Source organism: Triplophysa rosa, linkage group LG2 (assembly GCF_024868665.1).
Source record: "Triplophysa rosa linkage group LG2, Trosa_1v2, whole genome shotgun sequence".
NCBI classification, from domain to species: Eukaryota; Metazoa; Chordata; class Actinopteri; order Cypriniformes; family Nemacheilidae; genus Triplophysa; species Triplophysa rosa.
In genome coordinates, this window is record NC_079891.1 from 22147043 (window position 1) to 22161392 (window position 14350).

At 38.5% G+C, this 14350-nt stretch overlaps 1 protein-coding gene across 2 annotated transcripts in view; it reads right to left on the reverse strand.

The window, feature by feature from the left end:
- Window positions 1–667: 667 nt before the first annotated feature.
- LOC130570664 (neuropeptide FF receptor 2) overlaps window positions 668–14350 on the reverse strand; it is a 53563-nt gene continuing 39880 nt past the window's right edge. The window contains exons 5-6 of one of the 2 annotated variants that reach the window (XM_057361044.1): window positions 1499–1635; window positions 668–1436 (exon numbers count right to left, since the gene is read on the reverse strand). In XM_057361044.1, coding sequence (XP_057217027.1) covers window positions 1043–1436; window positions 1499–1635 — 531 coding nt within the window. In that variant the 3' untranslated portion in view covers window positions 668–1042. The remainder of the gene's footprint in view (window positions 1437–1498; window positions 1636–14350) is intronic. The other variant, XM_057361053.1, reaches the window with a different exon arrangement.

Consider the following 14350-nt stretch of genomic DNA (forward strand, 5'->3'; position numbering starts at 1 on the left):
CTAGTGTATGATTAAATCGATGAGTGGGTCCATTGATGTGTTGTGTTACTCCGTGTTGTGTAGCTCTGTAAACGCCACTGCTAATGCATCGTTAGCACCATCTACGTGGATATTAAAATCTCAGACAATTAGTAGCCTACTTTATCAACGTTAACCAATAGGTCCGATAAGAAGTCTGCGAACTCTTTCAGAAAATCAGTGTAGGGACCAGGGGGTCTATACACAGTAGCCAACGTAAAAGAAAGCAATGGTTTTTTACTTTTGTTTGGAACAATTATGGTCCACGCAAGCACTTCAAATGATTTAAATTTATGCTCTGTTCTCTGAGTTACAGTAAGAAAGTCTCTAAAGATTGTTGCGACACCACCACCTCGACCAACCGGACGTGGCTCATGCATATAACAGTAGCTTGGTGGGGTACATTCATTTAGACCGTAATAATCATTTGGTTTAAGCCAGGTTTCGGTAAGGCAAAGTATATCAAAACTGTTGTCTGTGATCATTTCATTTACAATAACTGCCTTTGAATTTAGTGATCTAATATTAAGTAGGCTGACCTTTATGAGTTGGTTTTGGTCGTTTATTACATTGCCCTCAGGTTTAATCACAATCAGATTTTTTCTCTGACTTTTGCCTAAATTATTATTTTGTAGTATTATTCGGGGGACAGATACGGTCTCTATGTATTTGGAACCAGTAACATTTATAACAGTTGAGTGGAAGGAACACAGACTATGGTTAAAGTTTTGACTTACCGGTGGGAGAAATAGTCAAACGGTGCGTAGCATCTTTGAGATGTTGTCAGACAGAAGATCCGCTCCGATGCTGCTGGGGTGCAGGCTGTCAGGGCAGAAGAGCCTAGGTCGTTCCCAGAACAGATCAAAATTATTAACAAAGAGCAGCTCCTGTTCAGTACACCATGACATCAACCATTTATTTAGAAAAAATAGTCTACTGAACTTTTCATTCCCTCGTCGGTAGGTAGGAAGCGGCCCTGATACGATGATCCTTGCTGTGGGCGATGCATTGCGTACCATCTCGATCAGACTCCTGAAGTCCTTCTCAGGATCTCCGACTGCCGCGTACTGACGTCGTTCACCCCCGCGTGCAGCACGACAGCTCCGACGTTAGCGTTGTCCTTCAGGATCGCAGGTACCTGTGCAGAGACATCAAGAACACGGATGCCAGGAAAACAATGAGTGCGCGCCTTACCTTTAGTGGAGGAAGCGCATACGTTCTGGACGATTGAGTCTTCGATGACCACAGCGTTGCATTCTGTCTCGCAGAGGGCGGCAAAACGGTTCCTGGTAGGGATCTGGAAGACCGGTGGCGGCAGTTGGGTCATCGCTCCGGTCCTGGCTCGCGCCTTTCGCCATGGGTGTGCCGGTGCAGGAGTGAAGTTCATTTGGGCTGATCGTGTTCTCGAAGCCTGGGCTCTGTGCAGAGAAACACGTGGAGTAGAAGTGGTAGGAGTATTACAATCGCGATGAAAATTTACCGCGGATTTGCACGCATCAGCTCGGGATGTTTCCAGCACTGTTTTACGTTCTCGCAGCCATGTCTGCTTCTCAAGTAAATCCTGGATCTGCTTCTCCACAGCCTCCAGTTCCGACTGAAGTGCGAACGTTTCCTCATCTGCACTCAGAGGTACAAACACGTCTGAAACATTAGCCATTAGTGATGTAATAATGAGAACAGTGTGTTAAGCAGATAGCAGGCTGGTAATGCTAACAGCCTGAGGGCTAATAGCGAGTGATCCAATAAAAATAATTTATAAGTGCGTTTAAGGACGATTTTGGTATGGGATATACTTAAGGATAAGTTTTACCCTCTGTGAATAACAATTTAAAACACAAGTCTTAAGATATAACAAGAATAAACGATGTATTAAGAATAAGTTTGAAAGAGCTCCGTCTCAAACCACGCGCTCTCAGCAAACAGGAAGTGACGTAATCCAACAGGTGACGTAATCCAACCAATCAGGTCTGGACCACTTATGTACCCGCCAGATCCCTACGCTCTGCAAACGAACAATGTCTTGTGGTGCCATCCCAAAAAGGTAAAAAATCTCTCTCACGTACCTTCTCTGGATCGGTTCCACATTTGTGGAATGATCTGCCCGCTAATACAAGATCAGCAGATTCTGTAGCCATCTTTAAGAATCGGCTGAAAACACATCTCTTCCGTCAGCACCTGACTGATCAGTTCTGATTTCTATCTCTTTTCTACTCTTTCCAAATAAATAAAAAAAGCTTAGCTTTGTATACTGTGGTAGGCTATGTGAGACCAGTTTTATTGCACTTGTGCTTTTTGTTGTATTTATGTTGCTCCAATTGCTTCCATTTTTTACCTCATTTGTTAGTCACTTTGGATAAAAGCGTCTGCTAAATGATTAAATGTAAATGTAATGTAAATGTGCAAACATGACTGCCGAGTGGCACAACTTCCATAAATGGATTTTGCTAAAACCTTCTAGCAACACCAACTGCTTAAAATTTACTTTTTCTTCTGGTTATGAACAATTTGGTTTAAATAATAATAATAATAATAATAAATCTTTAGATTATGAAAAAGAAATTAGTCTTTTAAAAACTTTTGACTGAATGTTTTTTTTCACTAAGAGTCTAATAATAATAATAGTTTTCTATAGCATCTCTGTGGCGTCACCTTTTCTTGGACCTTTATTTTTTTAAGCGTGTATCTTAAAAAACACAAAGTTATCCCATTCATTTTGAGTCTATAAGGCATTTTCATGTAAGATTTCTCCAGTGTAACCTTGTACAGTCAGTGAACCTCGGGAAATAAATTAATAATATATAAATAAATGAATATTTTTAATAAATTATAGAAAAAATGTATGAAATGACCACTTTACATTTTTAAAGCATTATTTCACCCAGGTTCGTGGGAGCTCACGTCTCACCAAGCTGTTTTTGTTTATGTGCTTTAATGTCCTATGTAGGGGATTCAAAGAGGAACAGTATCATTTAAATACTATTCTCCACCAAATTTGTAAGAATTATCATGAGCTTTGATCACAATTGTAAGTAATATATTATCCACTACCCTTTGTAAGGGAAACAAATATCAGCCCAAATTGGGATTCATTTAATTGATTATGATCAATTATACTTATCTGTCTCAAATTCATGATTTGGGGAAATAAATTAGCAGTACGAGCGGGTAGAAAGAATCAGCATGATTAGGGACTCCAGAGTATGAGCATGAACTACAAACAACGTCACGTGTGACATAAAACAGGACTTTATTACCTACACTAGACACATACTAATCTAACATACACACACATACAGTTTAGCATTGGAAGAAGGTTGAAGTTGAAGCAGAGAGAAGAATAGCGCATGGATTTATAGCAGTATTTGATATTCAGAAGATCAATAGCCTGAACAAAACATCAGTTTCTTACTTGTAAAGCACCTTTGTTAAAAGGATTAATGATGCTCTATGCATCCATTAATAAGACTAAGTATGATACTTGCATGTATTGCCCATCAAAAGAAAGAAAGTGTCCTGATACAGTTTGTTGAGGCTCCATTTGATCTGGGAAGTGATCAGAGAGACCCAGTTTGATGCAGAAGATCTGTATCTGGAAAGACGAGGCCATAGCCTGGCACAAACTTAGGGGTCCGGGTGAAGTCTTCTTCTAGTCCATCCTCCAGAGATTCCAAAAGGGCTAAACCCTTGTAGAGGTGGCACGGACAGAACCCGAACAAGAAGAAGAGAGAAAAGAGAGCAAAAAAAAGAAGGGCCAGGGAAGAGACGGTGGTCTCTTTTAAACTGTAAAGATGTCAAATCCTACAGACATGACTGACCCAATCAGGAGATGGCACCTTTGGAGGGAAAGTTAATTGTCTTTGTCTTCTAACGTGATGTTTTGCATGTGGAAGCTGATTGGATGTTCACTAAGAAAACATCTAAGAGTTTAATAAAACTAATATGATGTCATGATTCTGCCTCATCATGTCATGTCTCTCTTGGTCTAGTGACAAGATCATGACAGAGCCTCATGTTTTGTGCGGAGAGAGACGTTATTGTTGGTTCTGACATAACATGCGCTCTCTCCGGTCTCGTCTGTGGCCCCGCCCCTCTCGCATCCTTGTTTAGCTTTCCATTAGTGTTTCATTCCCCACACCTGCCCATTGTTATTTCCCCATCTTCCTTGTTAGTTCCCTTATTAAATGCCCTTGTGTTTGCTGTACTGTGCTAGTTCATTTTGCTATGTTACCTTGGCGTTTGCCTGTTACCTAGCGTTGTTGGCTTACCTTGCCCTGTTGGATTCCCTTGTCTTATGTCGTGTGTATCATTTAGTCTTGTCTTAGTTGTTTGATAGTTTGTTTTGTTTAATCCTGTTTCTTTGTTTTGCCCCCATGTGAGAAGTTTTTGTTTTAAATTTCACTTCCGTTCTTTTGTCTTTTTCCCCCGTCGTGGGTTTTTATTTTATAATAAGGTTTTTGTGTTCGCTACTGTTGCCTGTGCTTGGGTTCTTCTCTATATGCAGACTGGGGGTAGACCCCTTGGTGAGTAGTTGTTGCGTGTCTGATCTGTATCAGGCACTACATGTAGTTATGTTCTCATTTTGTTATTGATTTGGGTACAGTCTCTCAAAAGCTACAACATGCAGTACTGCACCAAGATTACAATGTAGATTCGAAGTAAATGTTATTTATCTCATTGCAACCTTCTTATTTATTTCTTTTCAGTAAACCAAACACAGTCACAAGATTTGAAAGGAGAGACTGGGAGGCGGGAACAGCTACCAGAACCTTACAAGATACAGCTGTGGCCACTTAGAATGCATCCGGATGGACTTTTAGAGTGTCTAGACAACCCAGAAGTGTGAGGAATGAAAAGGCTAATGAACTGCATAACAACCATCACCTTCCCATTCCCCCACTTATCCTGCATGTTTAATCATTGCTTTTCAAACCACTTTGACTTTGCGATTGGAACGTGAGATGTGCGTATGCCGCATACCATTCTGTTCTTGCGCTTTGGTACTCTAATGGTTATTTACTCACCATTTCATCTTTTTTTCTAATCTTATGCTCACTCTCCTCCCCTCTTTACCATCAAGCACAATTTAGCCTTGGACCCATGAGAGCATTCCTTGAAGCAGAAACATCAAAGGATGTATCCGGTATATGTGACATTAATTTTTCTGAAAGGCTTTTAACAGCCTCTCATGCAGATATGGTCGAATGCAAGTGTTTCTGCAGTGCAGGAGCTGTTATAGACTTTAGCAATCTCTGTTCAACACACTCACCTTTTTCCTTTCTAATCTTACTTTCTTTTCCCTACTTCCCTGCTCTCTGCTTCTTTCTCTCTACCTGGCCAATATACCGTATGGCTCAGTTTGATCATTGCGCTTAGAGGAAAGCTGTAATTGGCTATGTTTATTCTGCACGCTTTATAAAGAACCTCACGGAACCTTCTCATTTTATTTGTCTGGGGAAGGCTCATTAAAATCTACATGAAATTGAAACTGACCCTACGGCACACATTACTGGTTTTGTGGTGAACTTGTGTAAATCAGTTTACAAATTTTATAGTAGAGCAGTTATTGTAAGTTAAAAGGTGAATTACGTGATAAGTATATAGTATTTGGGAAGTTCATTTAAGTTCGGTTTATACTGCTTCATTAAAACTGTTAAAGGTCAGAAGATTTAGTTTGTTGTCTGTAATGGAGAGATGAATTGAGCTCCAAGTCTCACCAGTGAGATTTCATTAAATAAAAAAATAAAGTTGATGTTCTAATTAAATAAATAAAAAGTTGCAGGATCAAAAAAGTAGAGTAACTGTTTATATCTTATGTTTGCGGCTGAAACCCCTTTCAGCCGCATAGGTCAGGTCATATAATTATAATGGTAAACAGGTATCTAAATTAACAAAAGTAAAAAATGTCAACACTCCCGCCATGTATTTCTGCTACAGGAATGCTACAGGGGAGTAAGAATAAGAGCAGCTGTTGTGACAAAAACCTTAAAATTCACCCAAAAAATGAAATCATGTCATTTCAAACCCATATGACTTTCTTTCTTCTGCAGAACACAAAAGAAGATTTTTGAAGAATATTAATAACCAAACAACGGTGGTACCCATTGACTTGCATTGTATTTTGTCTGTACAATGGAAGTCAAAGGGCACCGCCATTGTTTGGTTACCAACATTCTTCAAAATATCTTATTTTGTGTTCTGCAGAAGAAAGTAAATAATACAGGTTTAAAAGGAAAAGCGGGTGAGTAAATGATGAATTTTCATTTTGGTTGAATTATCACTTAAAAAAAACTGAAAAGTGACAGAAAAGTTGATTGAAAGTGATTGAAGGCATATACAGTATGAAGACAGCTGGTGTTTAAGATCATTGCATGATTGCAGCAAGCTGGTCAAATGAGAAGTTTGTCCTCTGGGGTTGAAGATCTCAAGCTCTAGAGGATTTGGGGACCTGTGATACGCTGTGGCTTCCAACTGAGTGATGTGGATGTGAGACTCTCCACTTTGCTGCTTCCAAAACTATTTATAAATTGCTGTATGAAATAGCTATTGGCTTTTAGGCTGTCTGACTCTTAACAGGTCCTGAAGCATTCGACTGCATGGAACACTGGCATGAGGGACCATCCAATGCAAGTGCCAATTTCACTTGCATGAAATAGTGTAATAGATTTCTTTTGTTCATTTTTTCTTTACTAGCTTGCAATTGTTTTACAGTTTGTCACAAAGGACAGTAGTCAGGGGTCTGTAGTGAAATTGTTCACTTACACCCACACACGTAAATGTGCAAGAATGACACAATAACACAAAGGACTCCAATCAAGATTAATTTAATCCAAAGAAGAACATGGATCTTGAAAGTGGGTTCAATCTACAACCCGAATGTAATTACAGGTTGCTTATTTTTTAAGTTACGCTTTCTGATTTCACCGTGAGATTGCATTAGTTCCACTCATGTCATCTGTCAAAATGGTCCCCTTTCCTCTGATGAAGTTAAATCACCTCAGTCAGCAGTATAATGATCAGAGTGTTTTATTAGTGCTTAGCAGGTAGAAATGAGAAACCAAAAACTTGACCCAGACGGACGATTTCGACTTAAAGAACCCACGAAGATCTTTTGCTCTCTTTCTTTCTAATTAACAGCACTTACAGTAATCCACTAATGGAGAACTAGCATCTCTTTGCTTTCTCCAAACAGTTTTAGAGATAATCTAATAATGGAAGATTTGTTCTTTTCAAATCCTCCCCCAGGAAGGTCTTTTCATAAGCAGTGAAGTGCCATCTCTCATTTTGCCCTTGTTGTACCGCATTGTCATGGGAAGGCTTAAGATACCATTTAATCATAACGCCTCAGTATTTTTTCTTTTATAAAATGGTTTTATTTTTTTAATGGAATTAATTATTTAATAGTCTAGTTCATATTTAATTAATTTAAGTTTATGTTGTGCTTCTCCTGTTTGGCCAATTACTGTAGATACACTCAAGTGTAGGGAAGCAGAGAGAGAAAGTTTTTAAACTATCATGGCTCTTGGAGCAAAACTTTAATGGCTGCTGCATTATTTACGACATGCACACCATGTCTTTCTGGGTTAAATTCACATAATCTAATTATGAGATTAGGAGCATCACCTTAGATTAGGTTATGACCTTAACACAATGGAATTGCAGTATGTCTTCATCAAACATTTAGAAGATTGAAGCATGTGTTTTTGAAACAATTCCTCATGACAAATAAAAGTCCATCTTGCAGTCAGGACGATGTGGGATGATGTGTTTCTCTAAGTGGAGGGAATCTGGGCAATTTTGCTAGAAACGTTCTGTGTCCTTTACTCAATGAAGGCTGAGTAAAGTTATTTTTTAAGGCCCTTTATGCCATAGCATCTGCTATTGGCATGTAATTACAATCAACCACATCAGAACATGCCGTCCATAATTGCTTTGAGATGAAGGCTACCTTTATGGGATGACAAAACCTTTTGAGCAGGTTTACACGTTTACACAATGAGTATAAGAATTAAATGATATATCTTCCATTTTAATAGGTGTTTAATTGGTGTTTCTATTGAAACCATTGAATTTGGATACTTTGATTCCTAAAACGGTGACTAAAAGATACATGTGAATATAACTATATCGCTGCTGTCCTTCCGAAACATCGGATGTCCAAATTCACACTTTTTCAGGAAATGTAAAAAACACTGTGCTTTTATGTCAAAGTTGACAAGCAATTTTTATTACTTTTCCTTGGTTAGATATTTGCAAAACCCAGTGACAAAAAAATAAAGGGGACTAATATTTGACAAATGATTTATGGCAAAAAATAAAATCACAGAATGTGGAGATACAAGGTTTCAGAAGGACAGCAGCGATATTTAGTATTGTAGAAATATTAGATAATAACATTTTGTTATACTTTATTAAGTAGACACAAACCTCAAACAAAACCAAACTGTCAACCATAGCCAAAGATAAGATCATATCATACAAGTTTCACTTCTCAGACACACGTAGCATGTTCAATATCTAGTATTTTATTAGTTGGTTGTACTTAATATACACTACAAAATCCCTTTATTGTCACTTAACCATATACACAAGTGCAACTACTAAGGCAATAACTCAATATATTTACAATTACATATAGTCTTTGTTTTAACAACAGAGCCAAGTAGTCAGAGACTGTAATTAATTAATTAATTAATTAAGAATTAAGCACAACAGCATGCAAATCTTGGCACTTGTTCAACAGATTTTGTTTTCAGGATACGTTAAAGGTTGAAAAACAGCAAGTCCCTGGTTGCATAAAACATTTTGAGTGTTTATATAAAAATATGCAAATGAGGAGTGTTTAGGGAATCATATCGACTGCGATAAGAGGTCTGTCTACACAAATGATCACACAAGAGGGCCACCTATTAAACAATTACAAGAATCTGCATGCCCAAAAATGTTCAAATACGTCAACATGCTTTTCAATACATTCAAAGTAGTTACAAACACCACTCTTATGTGTACAGAAGTGACCACTATACAGCACATAATGTACAATGTAAACACCACTATCAAAAAGACAACAACTTTTTACAGCCCTGGGGTAGACTTGTTCTCCTTCATTGAAAAAACGGAATGTTGTATATGTTGTATCAGAATGTTTTTACTTCAGCAGATCTTAAAGTCAAATGTCAATAGCTGAATTTTGGAATTACTATTTCAGCGAACCCAAAAGTACCCAGAGACCCCCGCTGACACAGGGAACATGCAAACTCCACTTAGCTCCAGTTGTGCATCTGCTGGACCAACAAGTTTGATCCACAGCTGCACCCTACAACCTACAAAACCTGAAGGATCTACTGCTGGATCTTAGTGATGGATACCCCAAGAAACCTTCAGGGGTCATATGTGTCATAAGTGAGTGTTCTTGTCACAGTGTTGTGTTTATTGACTTTGTAATCATAATAACCTTAAAGGTTGGTTGGGAGGGTTTGTGTTGCAGCAGGGGGCTTCATGGTGTGTTGGCCCATGGGCCTCCCCGCTCATAATCCGTCCCCGGCTACCACCTCCGCTTAATGAGTAAATGCTACCTTCAAAGAGTGCGAGCGGGAACATTTCCAAATGTTCTGTACTCATCAACTACACCGCAAATGAAATGGTTTCAGTCCAGAAGCCACGGGCTGCTTAGAAAAATGTTTGTGCAGTGTTGCGCTTGTAGAGTTTAGATGGCACTCAGCCAGTGTGCAAAAGCCCTTTCTCCTAAAAGATACACACATGCATATTTCACTGTTATTATGTACGTGTTAAAAAGGGTCAAATTAACTCTCACAGTGTTTATATAATCCACACTTTGAGAGTTTTTTAACACTGGAGATTTTACTGTGTATGAAAGTTAGATTAAATGTCTTTTAATGCATTTTCACATTTTCCCGTCTCTCATAGATTATGCAACAATCAACAGTGCAAGTATAATTATTGTAAATAAAATCTGAACATTATAAAGTAACTCATGAACAAGTGGATTTAAAAGATGCCAGGTTTGCTTTAGAAACGGATACAGTAAACATAATTTTGGGTGAAAGCATTGGTCTTCTACACAGATAAAATTACCAGGATTCTGGATCAAGTAAATGCAAAAATGAAAGTGTGTGCGAGACATGCGTAAATGTCAGATGAAATAACCAGTGACAGTTTCGACACATGCTATACCTTTGGTGAATCTGTTTCCTCAGTCTTCATGCATGACCATTCAAGTTCACATTGTCTTTGACAGTTCATTTACAATGACGTCATGAGTCACAATAGATCCACAGGCATTGTCTTCACTGTCAGGTGAGTGCAAAAATGACCATCCTTGCAGTAAAATGTTTTATGCTAATGAGCATTCGTCATACTCCTCTCTTCAGTCACAAATGCGATCTGAAATGGTCTCCTATTTTTCCAATCAACCTCTAAACTGTTCAGCAACAGACCTTTACAGTAAGCCTTCCTTTGATGTCTAGCTACTGTCGTTCTGGTTAATGAGTGAAATTGCTGAGCAGGCAATTTTACCAAATGGTGGTAATTTTAAAACTCGGACTAGAGGAAGAAATTGAACAGGACATTTAAACAAACTGCTGACATCTGGATACCCTGAAAGAGAGAAGATACAATAGTATCTTGCCTCTGAGTTCTCTTATTCAGGCACTTCAGTCAGTGAGAGATGCAGATTAGTAAGGATATGTGATCATGGTAATATACTGTATAGAGCAGGAGAAACCATTAAGAGACCACCCAAGTTTTGTCTTTAATCAGCATTTTTGTATTGTGGTGATTCTAGTGCCGTGTCTGTTGAATTTGAACAGAAACAACCTCAGGAATCACAAAGTCAACTGATCCTAAAATACTTGTAAAACATTGGTATTGTGTTGTTGTGAATATGAATATAAGTTTGTTTTCTTTGCAGTATTCAAGATCTGCATAATGCAAATAAAAATATATATTCAATATATAGTCATTCCAGAAAAACTGAAAATAATTTTGGAGTGGTCTTTTAATTTTATTGTGGCTATATGTTATTTGTTGCTTTGGTGTTTTGGGTAATTTGTTATGAAGCTCACGGTGTATTCCTCAGGTTAGATTAGGTGAAGGAAAGAAGCTTCAACATCCAAAAATGGCAGTAAGTATAATTTGGCATTCAGTGAGATGTTCTCATCTTGCTCTTTTAAACAGGGCCTTTTGTGTTTACCCCACATGCTGTCTGAATTTTTAACACCCCTAGCTCAGATGGCCTGTCTGGCATGATTATTGTCTTGAAATGTGGAATTTCATGAGAGAAAAGGCTGAGCACAGCCTCCTCAAAGATGAAAGAGAGGGAAATAGATGAAAGATGAACTTCACGATGTCTTCGCAGCAGTAAAAGAGTCAAAGAGCAGGAATCAAATCTGCCTTTCATGAGACTCATCAGAGTGCATAGAAGCTTTGACTATGTTGCATGAGATCATGAAGCTTCTATACATCATACATTACCTGTGAAGACAAACAGACACACAGTGGTTATATTTCGCAATATCCTGCAACGTATTGTCTTAGCACAGAATAGCAAGCCACCCTTTTCTTAAATAATGGAATTAAGGCCCAGTCACACCAATGACAACAAAATGACAACAAAATATTATGAACATAAATTGTTGTAAATAGAGGGTCTACACCACCCTCTGTAATATGTTAATATTACATATATGTTAAAGAAATTTGGAAACAGATGGGAGGAAATTGACAATGTATATGAAACAACCTATTTAAATTGCCTCGGTGAAATGAAAAAAATGGTTACCACAGCATCTGTTGCTAAACTGATTTAGGTCAAAAAGGACGAACCCAACCACTGGGTTAAATGTCCAGTGTACAAAATTTAGCAGCATTAGGCGGTGAGGTTGTGAATTGCAACCAACGGTTCACCCCCCCAAAACATTTAAGGTGGCTGACACAGAACTAAGATGTTGTCACGTTTTCGCTTCTTTGCTGAAGGATATAACATCTTTATGAAACGCGCTCTGTAGAGCAGTTTGTCCATTTAGGGCTACTGTAGAAACAACATGGCAAATTCCATGCAAGGGGACCCGTGGTGTATGTAGATAAAAATAGCTCATTCTAAGATAATAAAAACATAACGCTTCGGCATGTAAGGCCTTTATACACCTTTGAAGACATAGTAGTTATGTATATTATATTGCATTTCTGTCAATAGATCCATGTACAGTATATTTGTCATACCCATATGTCAAAATTTCAAATAATTGACCTAAAATTAAGAAAATGCTCATTCAAAATATTAAAAGAAAGAAAACTATAACAAAACCCAGCGGCTGGGTTTGTTCCTTTTGACCAACCATGGGTTGAAAATAACCCAGCATTTTCAGAGTGTAGGCTGTTGCAGATGAACTATTCCAGTATAGAACATTTCTTATTATACTGTAATGTGTTTTGTAATAATGGCAACAGTTATCTGATCGTTTTGATTCGCCGTGACACTCTGCTTATGTTAAGTGTAAGTGGTGATTGTAGGTTTGATGTTGTGATGTCGCTTGGTGCAGTAAAATAGTGGTATGGGCTATGCATAATAAATGATACATTTATGACATTTTTTAATTAATTTTTAAAGTTTCTCAATACTACGTTTTGATGGATGCGCATGCTCGACGGAAGGTGATGGCTGCTTAGTGTTTTGGCGCTCCGCTCCAGAGGTCCTTTTCTCTGATAATTTATCCCTACTAAGAGTCAGGCTGAGTTTTTAAGTCACCTTTTTGTCTAAGAAGCATCCGAGATTTGGCATCCAAATGGGATTTATTGCATTCCCCTTACAAAAAATGGCCTAAAGAAGACGAACGCCTTCACAACGCCATTGCTGAGATGCTAGATAAGCAACTGAGCACAATAAAGATTAGTATGTCTGCGATCGTTCGTGAGGAAATTTCAATGATCTCTGGAAGTCTCTCTGGAAAAAGATGTCAAAGCATTCGGGGGCAGATTTTACTACATGCAAACCATGGTGCGCGATATCAAAAAAGATTCGATCGCTAGCAAGTCTCACTTGGAAGAGATGCAGGAGCAACCGTGGCTTTATGAGGATAAGTCAAAATAACCTTAGGCTGGTGGGTCTTCCTGAAGGAGCTGAAGGAGGTAACACAATCCGGTATCTACAGACTCAAATACCGAAGTGGCTCCCAGCCCCACAAGGGAATGTGGTAGAAATTGAACACACTCATCGTTTGTATGCGAAGGAAGATTCCAATAGGAAGAAAGCATGCACCTTGATTTTCAAGCTCCTTCGCTACAATGACAGGCAAGCGATCCTGAAGGAAGCCAGAAAAACTCCATCCCTGAACTTTGAAGGGGCTAAGTTGTTTTTCTTTCCGGATTTCAGCAAGGGCACATCTCAAAAAAGGAAAACCATGTCGGAAAGGAGAAAATGCCTTCAACAGCTGGGTATCGAGTCGTTCCTGTTATACATGTTATGTGGTTAAAGTGATGAACGGCCGCGAGCAGATCTTCTTCAAGACCCCCGCCAACCTCGAAAAGTTTGTCACATCGCTGGATGCTCGGAAGGATCCTACCCCGACGACCAAAATCGTCAGTGATTAAACTTGGCCCAACCTTTTATTATTGCAATTAGGGACCTGAGCAATTAGGGACCTTACGCCTAGGTTTTGCTACACAGTTCGAGTCCCTGACCTCGAATACATTTGTTTTCCAGGCAGGTAAGAGAGTGAGTTTTACCTCTCTGCAGGCTGCCATTTGTATTTGTATTATGACGACCTGTTCTTCGTCTGGTTTGTTCGTTATGTTATTACCAGGGATGCTGTTTCTGAATATACTGTTATTTTTGTGATTTTGTGGGGTGACATCTCTGTTTACATGTATAGTAACTTTTGGTTTCAATTTATACACTTTAAAATGATTCACAAGGCCTATGCAACTCCTTATGTGTTACACAGAATGAAGCGCTTGCCTACTCCTTTTTGTACAATGTGTAGTTCTAACACTGTGGGGACCTATATGCATGTGTTTTTTGACTGCCCTCTTGTCAGTAAATTCTGGGATAAGGTTTTTTTTTATGATTTCAGAACTTTGTGACAGGGTTATTCTTAAACATCCCAGTATTTGCTTTCTCAATGACGATTATAATCTTAATTTGAATGTAGACCAATGTAGAATACTGTGCTCCACACTAACAGCAGCTAAGAAAGTGATCTTCAAGATTTGGTTTGAACCCACATTCCTGTGGCTTATAGAATTAAAAAAATATTGCCCTCTTGGAGCGCTCAACTGCAAGAATTAACAGAGCTAAAACTAGAACAATTAAGGCATG